Source organism: Pipistrellus kuhlii, unplaced genomic scaffold (assembly GCF_014108245.1).
Source record: "Pipistrellus kuhlii isolate mPipKuh1 unplaced genomic scaffold, mPipKuh1.p scaffold_m20_p_18, whole genome shotgun sequence".
Lineage (NCBI taxonomy): Eukaryota > Metazoa > Chordata > Mammalia > Chiroptera > Vespertilionidae > Pipistrellus > Pipistrellus kuhlii.
Window position 1 is genome coordinate 7,475,618 of NW_023425493.1, and position 13,559 is coordinate 7,489,176.

The 13,559-nt window shown below is 43.6% G+C and overlaps 1 protein-coding gene across 17 annotated transcripts in view; it reads left to right on the forward strand.

Annotated features, from left to right (window-relative positions):
• SRGAP2 (SLIT-ROBO Rho GTPase activating protein 2) overlaps nt 1-13,559 on the forward strand; it is a 222,602-nt gene that overhangs the window by 173,059 nt on the left and 35,984 nt on the right. For all 17 annotated transcript variants that reach the window (XR_004988751.2, XM_036442547.2, XM_036442550.2 and 14 more), the window contains exons 8-10: nt 2,761-2,862; nt 3,883-4,080; nt 13,296-13,380. Coding sequence is in view for 16 of the 17 variants with exons in the window: in XM_036442547.2 (XP_036298440.1) it covers nt 2,761-2,862; nt 3,883-4,080; nt 13,296-13,380 (385 nt within the window). In the remaining variant the exon portion in view is untranslated. The remainder of the gene's footprint in view (nt 1-2,760; nt 2,863-3,882; nt 4,081-13,295; nt 13,381-13,559) is intronic.

Here is a 13,559-nt window from a genome sequence, read left to right on the forward strand (position 1 = left end):
ATTTAATCTGCTCAAATAAAAAGGAGGATGAATAGGCTTACATAATAAAAGCTCAGGATGGAACCATCAGGCATGGCTCGATTGAGGAGTGGGAATTTTATGCGGACCTGGCTTTTCTCTACTGCATGTCCTGTGTCTGTCCTTTTCTCGGGCTCTTATCTTGTGGGGGCAAGATGACTACTCCTGCCTTATCTTTTTCTAGGTTGAAATCCAGTGGAAACAGTATCTGTTTACCTCCTAGAAACTCTCACAGTCTCACGTGTCTTCTTGGTTCTGATTGGGTGACTTGCCTATCTCTGAGTCACTCAGTGTGTCTAGGTATTTGCAGTCAGCTGGTTGGCTTATGCCCAGATCACATGCTCCATCCCCTTATTGAGGAGAGCCTCCATCCAAAGTACATGGTGTGAGCTGTGGAACGGGAGTTTCCCTGGCGGGCAGTCGGGCCAAAGTTACCAGACAGAGCAGGATGCTAGGTGACCAAGAAACCACAGTGTCCACTCAGCAAGGGATTGGTGCTCCCGCTAGAATTAGCATCCAGGCCTCTGTAGTAAGCCCTGCTCCATAATGACAGCTGTTGCAGTGTAACCAGAGGATCTGCTGTCATCAATAGGCCACTATAGAGAGTGGTTATTTCATTCTTAAAGACACAAATGTGGAGATGATTTCTTTTCTCTCCTTTTTTGGAAAAACCATTTACAGTCTGTTTCCATTGCTGTGGCTTGAGAAATGCCAGCGTCTGAACAGATGGGGAAGTGAGATGGCAGCATGTGCAATTAGAGCAGGGGAAGGAGTGTCACCAAACCCCAGGAAGCCCCATTCCTCACCTGCCCTCACTTCTCGCCTTCCAAGCCCCTTCTCCAGCTGCCACTGAAACTGCTTCCCAAGAATCAGTGGAACTTGGGGACTAGCTGAGTGGTGCGATACATTTTCTGGTGTTGACTGGTCCTTCTGAGCCAAACCGCTTGTCTCCATAAAGGGGGGGATCTAAATGCTGGGTGCTCGGGCCCCCTCCTAGCCCGGCCAGAGCACAGCTGGAATGCATTACCTTGCACCCCGGTAGAGGACCACTGCCAAAGCATGCATCAGCAGCCCTGCTGCTTCTTAAAGGAACAGGCTTAGAGGTGGTTTTCTCTCCTTGACTCCTCCCTACTAGGTCTGGGTTACTTTAAAAATTTACTCTTCTGCCTAGGCCTTTGCTTTATGTGATGTAGCTGGTCAGCGACTGAGTCAGACAGATCTTGAAAAGGTTCCGCATTCCAGTCTAGCCTTTAAATGAGTGGAAAATAGAAAGAGGAGAGGGCGGATCTTTCTTGGTCCCTACAGCCAGCCTATCCCCATCAGTGTGGATCTGTAGACTATAGAGGCAACAAAAGGGAGCTGCCTGGAATTCTCTGAACTAGGGCCAAAGTTCGGGTGGCATTTTGACCGGAATCTCTGAAATTGGCCAAGGCCCCACATTGACTGGTATTCTGGGGCACTCCGCTCATGAATTGATGCCAAGCACTCTCAGATGTATGAGGAGGAGGTGCTTGGCTCTACTTTTGGTGCCCCTGGGGGTTGGTGGGGCTTTGGATGCCTGACCGGTGACATCAGGCAGCCAGAGAGTTTTACTCTTGGCGCTAAGTTGGCCAGAAAGCTGGCCACTGAGCTTTCTTCATTGTGTCTGCTTATGCGAGAGCCAGGGTGAAGTCAGCTCTCTTCAGATCTGAGAACTGGCTCAGCCGGCCCCTCAGCTGGGGGAAGAGGTCAAGTTAGTTGGGAGCTTAAAAGCCAATGAAGGAAAAGGTCAAGTCCCAGCCCACTTCATTTGAAGAGAGGTTTTGTCTTTTCAGGCAAGAGAATGGTCTATAGGCATGTGGATGTGCCCACTCATTGCTGGGGAAGAAAGGGCAGTTCTATCCAGATGTGTCTCTAGATGAGGGGCTAAGGGACACATGGCGGCAAGGTGACAGGAGCTGCCTCCATGTGGCTCATTCCTCCCAGTCCAATGGCCTGCTCCTAATCCGTCATCCTGAGGACTGTGGTGACCTCACGCTCATGCCAGGGCCCTGCAATCATCAGGAGACTTTGGCTTGCTGGTGATGATCCTTGGGGGAAGGGCGGACTTCTCTCCCACATTTATGGTGAAGACTTGAGGTCTCTGAAAATGCCAGCTTCCACCAGAAGCTTCCACCAGATTTCATGCCCTCTGGGGCCCTCTACCATTGCCTGTGGACTTGTTCCTGGCTTTACACTTTCTCTAATTGAGTCAGAGCTCTCATGCCTGGCACAGATTTATAAACACACGCTGACTGCCAACAGCAGCAAGTTAGCCTCCTGACCCACTTCTCTTCTGCTTTCACTCTGGTGTACAAAGCGGGGTGAAGGAGGAGCCAGAGAGGTGGCCACTTGGACCTCTGGCAGGAAATCCTCCCTGTGCCAAAGCATTGTGTGTCTGCAGCTGGGGCTGCCCAAGGCACCTTCTGTGGCCTAACTCTGGCTTCCATGGAGCCACAGACCCTGCGTAGATCCGCCTGTGCCAACCTAAAGATGGGCTCAAAGAGAGGCCTGGTCCTCCCAATGGGTCCCACTCCTCATTCTCCTTTTGTTCTTTTTGGTCCTAGAAGAGAACCACACACTTTGGCTTTGGATTTTGGTTTAACATAGAAACGGTGAGCCTTACAGCTTGAATATGTGTAATTTTATTAGCAGAAATGGGACTCCAGAACCACCGAAAATACAGTGTCTTCCTTCTGACCTGGTACCTCTTGTTTCTGGCAGGCTTCCCAGCTCTGTGCCCAGCAGCCTGTCCAGAGCGAGCTGGTACAGAGATGCCAACAACTGCAGTCTCGCTTATCCACCCTGAAGATTGAGAACGAAGAGGTGAGTTGCCTGCGTAAGAGATCAGAGCCACCTTTTGAGGTTCCCTGTTGAACTCGTTGCCGCCTATCTGGGAGCAGTGGAAGGAGCACGCAGGGAATGTCCGGGCTGCTGCAAACATTTCCTAGCCAAATGTAGGCTTGGATTTTCCCCTCTGCTACATCCTGCCCTTGAACTCCAGGAAGTTGCTCTTGCATTGCCAAAGGTTGGGCTCTATTTTGAGCTTTTGCAAAATGCTTTCTTTCTCCCCTACACATTTAATCAAAATGGCACTTGGCAGCTGAGTGAACAGTATTGTGTCTCTGAAACCACCCCGTCCTGCCTGGCTTTTTCCAGCATTTGCAAACAAACAGAGGCTTTTTGACTTTGACGCTTCAAACATCTCTGTCCTTTTAGAAAAGGGTGACTTTCTCCCGGGCCCACTGTATTTGCTTTCAACAACCAATTCAAAAGGACAGTATGAATGATTATCAGGGTTCTTTTCTTTCGAGCTGACATAACTTCTTACCTGGCATCTTAGTAGGTCTTATTTTTCCCAGGAAGATTAGGAAGGACTGGGCATGGGTCACTTAGTTTGAAAATGGGGAAACAAGTTTGTTAATTTGTTGAAGGTCATGAAATAGAACCTGAGGCATTGCAGGACCATGCTCATCACACATTTGAACTAGCTCTTTATATGTTGGGATATGTTTGAAATTTTATTCTCTCTCTCCCTTAGCACTTCTATTATAGCCAAGAACTAATATTAAATTTTAAAAGTAAACATTAAATATATAAAAGAGCTGGGAGCTGGTTCAGGTATGTAGTGTGGGGGAGGGGATGGTTTAGGTCCTCACTGGAGAGTATAGCCTTTGATACCAGGGTCCACGTGGTGTTTATCACTCACTTCAGCTCTGTCCCATGGGAGGAGGCAGAGTTGCACCCTCTGACAGCATCCTCCCTCCTTCCTCAGCCCATTTCTTTTCCCTTCTCCAAGCTTCTCCATCACCTTCCCCTCATGCATTGTTGGCCCTTATTTGGCAGGTCAAAAAAACAATGGAGGCCACTCTGCAGACCATCCAGGACATTGTGACTGTCGAGGATTTTGACGTGTCTGACTGCTTCCAGTACAGCAACTCTATGGAGTCGGTCAAGTCCACAGTCTCAGAAACCTTCATGAGCAAGCCCAGCATTGCCAAGAGGAGAGCCAACCAGCAAGAGACAGAGCAGTTCTACTTCACGGTGAGGGAGCGTGCTGGCCTTTAAAGATCATCTTTAAGCGCTGCACACACAGGAGATTTGGGACTTGTACTCTTTGTCAAGTGTCTGAAAGGCAGTCTTTGAATATCCTAAGATTTAGATCTGGGCGTATTCAGAGACCATCCCTACACTTGTTGTATGTGTCTAACAGGGACCCTCAAGAGAAAGGATGCACCCAGATACACTACCAAGATTTTTTTTTTTAACCACTTAGTTTTTGTTTGAAAGTTTATTTTTCAGTCATAGGGGCTCATGAAAGGGGCCTACATCTCTTGGTTCTTGGGAACTACGTCCAAATATTCTGGCCGAGATATCTTGGTTTTAAAGTCTGTATCCTCTTCTAGGTGGTCTGATGATCTTCTTTTATATTTTTTGTTGATGGGAAATTTTTTCCCCTCATAACTATTGTTGAAATTCAGAGGATAGGCAGCATTATTGGTTTGCAGAGAATTCCAAAACATCGTATTTTTTGTTATTTATGTATCTCCTAAAATCTTTTTAAACAGGTGGACCCAATTTTTTAAAATAGTGTTAACAGCCCTTTGGAAAGTTGCTGGCTGGTCTTTGGTGCTGCTTTTCAATAATTAAGTTATTCTGAGTTTGCCAACTAGGGTTTATTGCCTGTACTAAAATTTATTTCCTAATCTGATGACCAAAAAAGGAGAAATTAAGCTTGCAGGTGTGAGATGAAATATAGCCAGTAAATATGCATACTGATTCTACATGAGAGAAATGAACTTTTGTCAGACAAGAAACAGAGTATATTCAGTAAATTGACTTTTTCCTACATCTAGAAAAATTTTGTAAATTCTTCCTTAAACACTGCTTTTTCATCATTAAGAACACTAGTGATTTACTATCTTTTTAAAAATGAAATTTGTTTTTTTACTTTATCAAGTTCAGAATTCTTAGGTGTTTTTGTTTGTTTGTTTTGTCCTAAAGAAGACTGCTGAAAGGGAGTGATTTAAAGGAGAATTATTCTTTTAAAATAACTTCTTTCTTGTTATACAAAGCAACAGATGCTTATATAAAATTTAGAAGCAAAATGAAGAAAATAAAAATCATTCATAATCCCATTACCTAGAGATACTAGTATTAGGATATATGGATACACATATCTAAGCATGCATTTATAATTTTATCATAAAAAATGGGATAGTGCTGTATATATTGTTTTGTAATCTACTTTTGTTTACCAAAATTATTAACATTTTTTCTAAGTCACCTAATTATAACACTTTTAAGTGAAATACTCAAATCTATACATAGAAAAAATGGATTGACATGTTGGCTCATTCATTAATTTTTGTAAAGTAGTTAGCACACTGCCTGGTTTGTAGTTAGTGCTCTGTAAGTGCTGAAAATTTATTATCACCATCATCCTTATTTATTTATCAATCATTATTAAATTGTTCATTGATCATTTATTGAGAATGCTGAGGGTATACATGAGAAGAGGATGATGGAATTAGGTATATGAAAGGTTAGCTTACATTTTCACTTTATATATTTCTAAACAGGTATGTCAGATTGATTTTTGTAATTAAAGACATATGTAAGTATATATAAATTTAAAAATGCATACATGCACACTGCACAAATGCGAGAGTGGTGACCAGGAAGAACAGAGTTGGGGAAACATCACACACAAAGCGATTTTTGTGCTTGATCTTGAAGGAAGCATGAACTAGGCGGTGAATTGAGAGGAAAGAGCAGCATGTGCAAAAGCATAAAAAATGCAAAAACCTGGATTAGCTATTAAGAGAACTTCTTGACTATAATGAGGGCTCCAAGCTTCGTTATCTCAGGATGTCGTTGAACACGAGGCTCTTAATAATAGGATTGTTTGGTGGGTCTGTCTGGACTGCTTAGATATAATAGTACTTAACTGACCCAATCATATTACACTAAAGAAGATTTCCTTTTTGTAATTATTAAATAAGAAATTTTGGACTTAAAAATATGTATTTAAGGCTGTCAGATTTCCTTTTTGGCTTTAAATGAATATGTAATGTTTTTATTCAAAATTGACTTTCAGTAGCAACAGGAATGACCATCTTCAAACGGGTGACCTCTCAAATCCTGCCCGCTCTTTCCCCTCTGTCTGCATTGATGTTCTCTAACCCATTTCCTATCTTTTGTGGCCATAGTGCTATTCATCAAAATTGTGTGCAAATTTCCTTGGCTAACAGGAACGTTTTTTTGTCCGGACTTGTCTAATAACAGATTTACAAGAGAGTTCATTACTTTGTGACTACTGCTTAGAATGTGTCAGTTAATTCATTTCATGATAAAAGCGTGTTTTGGGGAGTGGTGAAATGGACGTTCATGAAAAGGGGATATGCATGTTAAACAGGATGGCTGCCTGTGCTTGCCAAACCATACAAAGCCTACACAACTGCTCGTGGGCTTTTTTAGTTTGTTGCCTCCATAAACATTGCCATGTTTTTCCCCATGCCCTTCATAAACAGCAGAATGGTGTATCCCATAGTGCTTCCTTTGGAAAGTTGGGAAGAGGTTCCTTATCATGGCCTAGCTCCCTCCGTATTGTGCCCAAAGACCTAGGAAAGCTTTCATCAGATAGATCTGTTCAGATGACTTCAGTTGGAAATTTGAAGCATTTGTTGAAGTCCCAGAAAAATTAGCATGGAATTTTAAAGCTTGAAGTGATTTTTAAATACCATCTAAACAAACCTTCTCATTGAAAGAATTAAAAAACAAACCCAGAGAGGATGGGTAGCTTGTCCAAGGAACCTCAACAGGAACTTACATGAGAACTCCGGTTCCTGTTGCCTGGTCTTGGGCCCAGGCTTTCTCTGTCCACCTGCTGAAGAAGCTGCTGGGAAGGAGAGGCTTAGAGCCGCTCAGCAGCTCCCTCCTCTTCTCTCCCTAAGTGAGGAGACGAGCCCTGCTCTCTGGCTTTGTGTTGCTTGTCTTCTATAACACACAGCCCAGCAATGTCCACTGTTCCCCCCATTGCCTTTTTTCACTGTGACTGTTAAAAAATAGATTTTTTTGAAGATTTCAAAATAGCACACAGAAAAAAACTCAAGCTTCTACCCATCCCTGACCCCCCAGCCATACCTTCCCTTCTGCCAAGTGATTAAAAACAGCTTATTCTGTGTCCCTCCAGAGAGATCCTATGCATAGACTACCACTGACATATCCTTCAGTACAATAGAATTACATTAGAAATGTAATAAAATAGAATAAATAGAAATATAAAAAGTATGCTATTTATACTTCTTTTTTTTTTTACTTAATTTATTTTGGGCGTTATTTTTATATTAGTCCAAAAAGACCTGCCTCCTTTTTAAATTAATTAATTATACTGATTTTAGAATGGGGAAGGTGGATGGAGGGAGTTGGGGGAGGGAGGGAGAAAGACTTGTCATTCCATTTATTTATACATTCATTCATTGTATGTGCCCTAACCAGGGATTGAGCTGACAACCTTGGCATATTGGGACAACACTCTTATCAACTGAGCTACCTAGCTCGGGCCCAGACCTGCCTCCTTTTTTTAATGCATGTGCAGAATTCCATTGTATGGGTGGATGTACCATCACATATATAACCAATTCCCTGCTCATAGAGAGTAATGCTCACTGATTGGCCAAAGACTGTCAAAGCTTGTAAGGCTGGCATTTATTCTAAGTACTTCCTGTATGGAGGTGGCAATGGGAAGGGGTTAAGGATTACAGCTGATAAAATATACAAAACTAGACTACCTGAATTCTTGGGGACTGATTTGGGCAAGGGAATAGGAGAGGAGTTGGTGCCTTGGCCATGGCAATGCTCTAGGTATAGACGTGGACCTGGTGGTTTGAGATATTTTTATGTCTTGGTACTAGAGGCCCGATGTACAAAATCCATGCAAGAGTAGGCCTTTCTTCCCCTGGCTGCTGGCACCAGCTTCCCTCTGGCACCTGGGACCCGGGCTTCCTTCAGAGCCCCGGCTTCGTCCGGAAGGACCTCTGGTCTAATTAGCATATCACACTTTTATTATTATAGATTCTCCTGCAGGCATTCAGTAATGTGTGCTAAGGAGGTACAAATGAATGACTGCCCCTGCCCTGTCAACTAAAGTGGGAGATGTGCTCCCATGTAAAGACTTGCTGTTTTATTTATACAGTCTGACAGCTGTTTCCTGCTTTAAAAATTCACAGGGAGGAGGGAAATGTGAGTGCCTGATGGTGGGGAAGCAGCCACTGCAGTGACATCTGTGTATCTCTGCACACGGGGCTGGTGGACATGGCTCCCTCCTCCAACCTACCCCGCCCCTTGTAGCAGTGGGTACTTATGGTCTTGACTCCATGTAGATTAAATCCAAGGCTGAAAGCCATAAGGCCCATGAATTTCATACCTCCGTGGTAAGCATATTTAAAGGGCAGGGGTATTTTAAAATAAATTTGCAAAGCATTCTTGTGCCTTTTTTTTTTTTTTTAAGACAGATGTCTTTTATTTTTATATTTTTTAATATATTTTATTGATTTTTTACAGAGAGGAAGAAAGAGGGATAGAGAGAAGCATCGATGAGAGGGAATCATCAATCAGTTGCCTCTTGCACACCCTCTACTGGGGATGTGCCCACAACCAAAGTAGATGCCCTTGACCGGAATCGAACCTGGGACCCTTCAGTCCGCAGGCCGAGGCTCTATCCACTGAGCCAAACCGGTTTCAGCTAGAGATCTCTTTTTTATGTATTAGCACAAAGCAAAGAAGTGGAGGGCATGGCTGTTTTAGGTTAACGAGCAGATGATTCAAGTATAAGGAACGCTTTTGGGTATCTGCTAATGGCAGGACTCTGTGCTAATAATCATAGTCTTCAACAACCTGTGAAAAAGATATTATTATTCTCGGTTTTCAGATAGGGAAACTAAGACTCTGGGGATTAAGTGACTTGCTCTAGGTTAGAAGACTTGGTAAAAGGTAGGATTAGAATATTCCAACTCAGGCTTTTCCATTTTACTGCAACCAAAATGTTAGAGAGGGAGGGCTCAGAAATAAAAAGTATAATAATACTTTTCAATAAATAAAACTCATTGCTGACAGTTGATAACCAATTAGAAATTTATTAAGCCAAGCCAGTATGGTTAGCATCGAACTAGGAACCAGGAAGTCTCGTTTTGATTCCTGGTCAGGGCACATACCTGGGTTTCTGGCTTCATCCCCAGTAGGGGGCGTGCAGGAGGCAACCAATCAATGATTCTCTCTCATCATTGATGTTTCTTTCTCTTTCCCTTCCTCTCTGAATCAATACAAATATATATATATATATTTTAATGAATATATTAAGAAATAAGTTCAGATCATAAAAACAAAATGGGAGGTTCACAGTGGCAAAAAAACAAAACCACCCAATAAACTTATTGCCTCGCTACTTTTTGAATAAATTCTCAGTTTTGATCACACTGAGTGTAAAACTGGGGAGAGGGTTAGACTATGTTCAGGAATTTGGTGACTTAGAATAGAAAACTGCCCTATTTTCTCTCCTCCATTGAGGAAAACACAGGTCATCCCTTTGCTAATATTCTTGATGTTTGTTGAAGAAGCAGGGAATGGGCATTGGCATAAAAAAAAATTAATTACCTAATATTTGGAACATGCTTTAAATAAGGAAAGTGACTGTATTGTCCAAGGAAGGGATTTTGAGATTCCACATAAATTGTTATTTTCCTGGCCTTGGTCTGCAGAAAGCATTGAAAAGCCATCTATTTCTCCCTTGCCTTCAGCTGTCTTGGTTCTCTTCTCACGTGTGTCTGATCAGCAGCGACTGAAGCTTTTATAATAACTCAATTCTACCAGTAAAAGCCAGGTTATCCCTCCAGCTTCTCTCTCATACAGATGAGTGCTGGCTATGGGCAGGACAGAGAAGTGATAAATAACATACCTGTGAACTCTAGGATGCTTTTATCTTCATATCTGGCTTACCGAAATGGAAAAGCCCAACCATTCTTCCCAGTCTTAGGGATGCAGGTCACACCTAGACACAGTTTCAGTCCTTTAGGATTTAATAGAACCAAAAAAAAAAAAAAGGAATCCATCATACCTCTTATCAGATTTTTATTTATTTTAACAGTTCACCAAGTGACAGCCAGAATTAACTAGTGAACTGTGAACATAAATGAAAAAGAAAAGAAAAAAAAAGATTTCCGGAATCACAAGTAAAAACCTGAGTGAAAGGAAGGAATTTGCATCCATTACCTTTCAGAATTGTGGCTGAGCAGTCTGGTCTTTTTTAAGAGTTACAGTTTCCTGGTAAATTTTCCCTCATTAGGAAACCTTTGAGTCTCCTGGGATAACCTTCCAAAGAGGATGTGAGATTCAGATGTTAGCAGAGGGTGTTTCCCTGCAGCTTTTTCACCCCTGAGCCCTGAAGTAGCTTCCAAACCTCACAATTAGGCATTGGTGGGGGTTAGATATCACCCAGGGAAGACTGACAGCAGGTGAGCTGGCAGCTGGAGCAGATGGAGAGAGGAAGGTGACAAGGAAGCGTATTTTCACGTAGATGTTCTCATGCGAAAGCACAAAGGAACAAAGGAAGCCAGGTCTCCCGTAAAACAACAGAAATGAATTGATGTAGGATTTACTAGACTTAATTGAGAGAGTAGGGGCACACTTGCAGGCTTCATTCATAACTGCTATGGAAGGTTCTATCCAGAGGACAGTGAGCCTGTTCATTTACTTACCCATATCTCAAGCATTTATTGAGTGTCTACACAATACTCGTGGGCACAGTACTATGTATCAGAGATGCCAAGAATAATGAATGTCATGGTCGCTGACCATAGGGAGGAGGCAGTCCAAAGAGAAAGACACAGGAGAAATAAACCCTCCAGGACAGGGCGGTGTGAGAAGTACAGTCTTAGAGATTTGCAGAGGAGCCTCTGGGTGAACATGGGAGGGCCAATGAGGGCCTCCCATAGAGAGTAGGCTTTTTTCTTTTTCCTGAATTTTTTAAAATATATTTTTATTGATTTATGAGAGGAAGGGAGAAGAAGAGAGAGAAAAATCAGTGATGAGAATCATTGATCAGCTGCCTCCTGCACTCCCTCTACTGGGGATCCAGCCCACAACCCAGGCATGTGTCCTGACCAGGAATCAAACCATGAGCTCCTGGTTCATACGTTGACACTCAACCGGTGAGCCATGCCAACTGGACCCAGGCTTTTTTCTTTGTTTTTACATGACAGAACGAGAGGGAGAGAGAGAAAAGAAATACCCTCTTGGTTAAAAGTTCACACTGTACAGAAACAAACAGAATAAACATAGCTCACATTTTTTCACCTTTTCATTCTGCCTTCATCCTATGTGGTAATAGACATAAAATCCAAGCCTTGATGTGCATTTATACTTTTTGTGTAATACATTAAAAGAAAGACAGAACTATTATAATTTAAAATGTTTTATTCACTTAGCCCCTCAGATATCTCACATAACACCAGGGAAACACTACCATATTGCTTCTGAGTTTAGACATGTGTAGCTGGCCCCGGACTGGCAGATGAGCTGTTGCAGCAATAGACACCAAGGCAAAGGAAGATCCCATGAGCAGCTGTGTTAAGAGGCCAAAGGCCCGTGATCCAGGCCTAACAGTTCCACTGACTGCCTTGCAGTGATCAGCAATTTATTTGACACATTCTTACCCAAGATCATCCTTTCATCCTATATAATAAAGGCATAAAATGCTAAGTGTTCAATCATCTGATTAGCCATTCAACCAATCAAAGTGTAATATGCTAATAATATGCTAAGGCCAGTCACCCGCTCGCTATGATGTGCACTGACCACCAGGAGACAGACAGTTGACTGGTCGACCAGTCACTATGACATACACTGACCACCAGGGGGCAGACACTCTGACTGGTAGGTTAGCTTGCTGCTGTAGTCTGGCCTATTGGGACTGAGCCAGACAGGCAGGACTTGCCCTGGAGCCCTCCCGTGGTCCCTCCCTGGCTGGCCAACCTCCCACGTCCCTTCCCGGCCCTGATCGTGCACCAGTGGGGTCCCTTGGCCTGGCCTGCACCCTCTTGCAGTCTGGGACCCCTTGGGGGATGTCAGAGAGCCAGTTTTGGCCCAATCACACAGGCCAGGCTGAGGGATTCCTCTGGTGCATAAGTTTGTGCACTGGGCCTCTAGTCTGTAAGAATATACAGTAATGATGCCTTCCCTACTGTGCTGTACAGAGTTATTGTGAGAGTTGAATGAGAGAATATGTGCTGAAGTGCTCTAAACACCCTTAATTTGCTGCATATATTGACATGTATACAAAGAATTGATACTATGCAGTGTTCTCCTTTTGTACCATAAAGGAAGCATGTTACCATAATGGTTAAGTGCACAGGCTGTATTGTCAAACTACACGTTTGGATACTGGCTCTACCACTCACTCGTTGTTTGACCTTAAGCAATTTACTTAATCTCTCCAAATCTCAGTGCCCTCATTCATAAAATGGGGATAATGACCTTAATAGCTCATAGAGCTGTATTGAAGATTTGATGAATTGTCCAGGAAAACCTAACAATTCACTGGGCATTCAAGGGTTGAGAGAGGTCACATCAGGAAATGCAGCATAGCGATAGTATTTTAACTGTGAGAGAAGATGGCATTGCCGTCTTGTGTTTGGAGCTGCTGACATGTGCATATGCAAGTGGGGCGTGGCAGTCCCTCCTGAAAGCTCAGAAATCCCAGGCTTTCCACAAAGACTCCATGCAGATGGAGGAGGAAGCTGATTAAGACAGGCTCAGACAAAGATGCTGTGCATGCTGGGCTTGCAGCTGGGGTGGGGGCTGCGCCTGCCGTAGGCATTGCTCCTTAGTGTGATGGAATGCACCCTGCGGGGGGGAGGGGCAGGGCTGGATGTCAGTGAAGGTGACCAGTGGCAGATGTGTGTCCTCACACCAAGAAGACCAGGCTCAGTCAGTGCCTACACCCCCTGCTCCTCTTCAGTAGAACTGAAGAGATGAATGAGGGGCTGTAGAAGGCGATTTCTTACACCGGCCAGTACAGAACTCCATGAAAATCAGCAGCTGTCCCGATGATCAGGGCTGTAAAGTAATAAACAATGAACCTGGTAGAAATTGGGTCAGAAACCTAGTGCTCTCTGCGAAGGGGATTGTACAGCTGCACATCTGTGATTTTTTTTTTTTCCTTCAGGAGTCTGATTGCTCTTTCTCCTCCTCCTCCCCTACAGAAAATGAAGGAGTACCTGGAGGGCAGGAACCTCATTACCAAGCTGCAAGCCAAGCACGACCTTCTCCAGAAAACCCTGGGAGAAAGTGAGTGCGGGGGCGCTGCTGGAGGTTTGCATGGAGGGGAAGGCCCAGCCCTGGGCTGTATTGCTGAGCCTCCTACCGTAAGCCAACCCTGGTCTGGTTGTGTGAATGCACTTCTTTTTCTAGCCCGTGATGTGGAAGCACGCTCCCCAGATGGCTGCTTGAGTAATGGGAACAGGCCG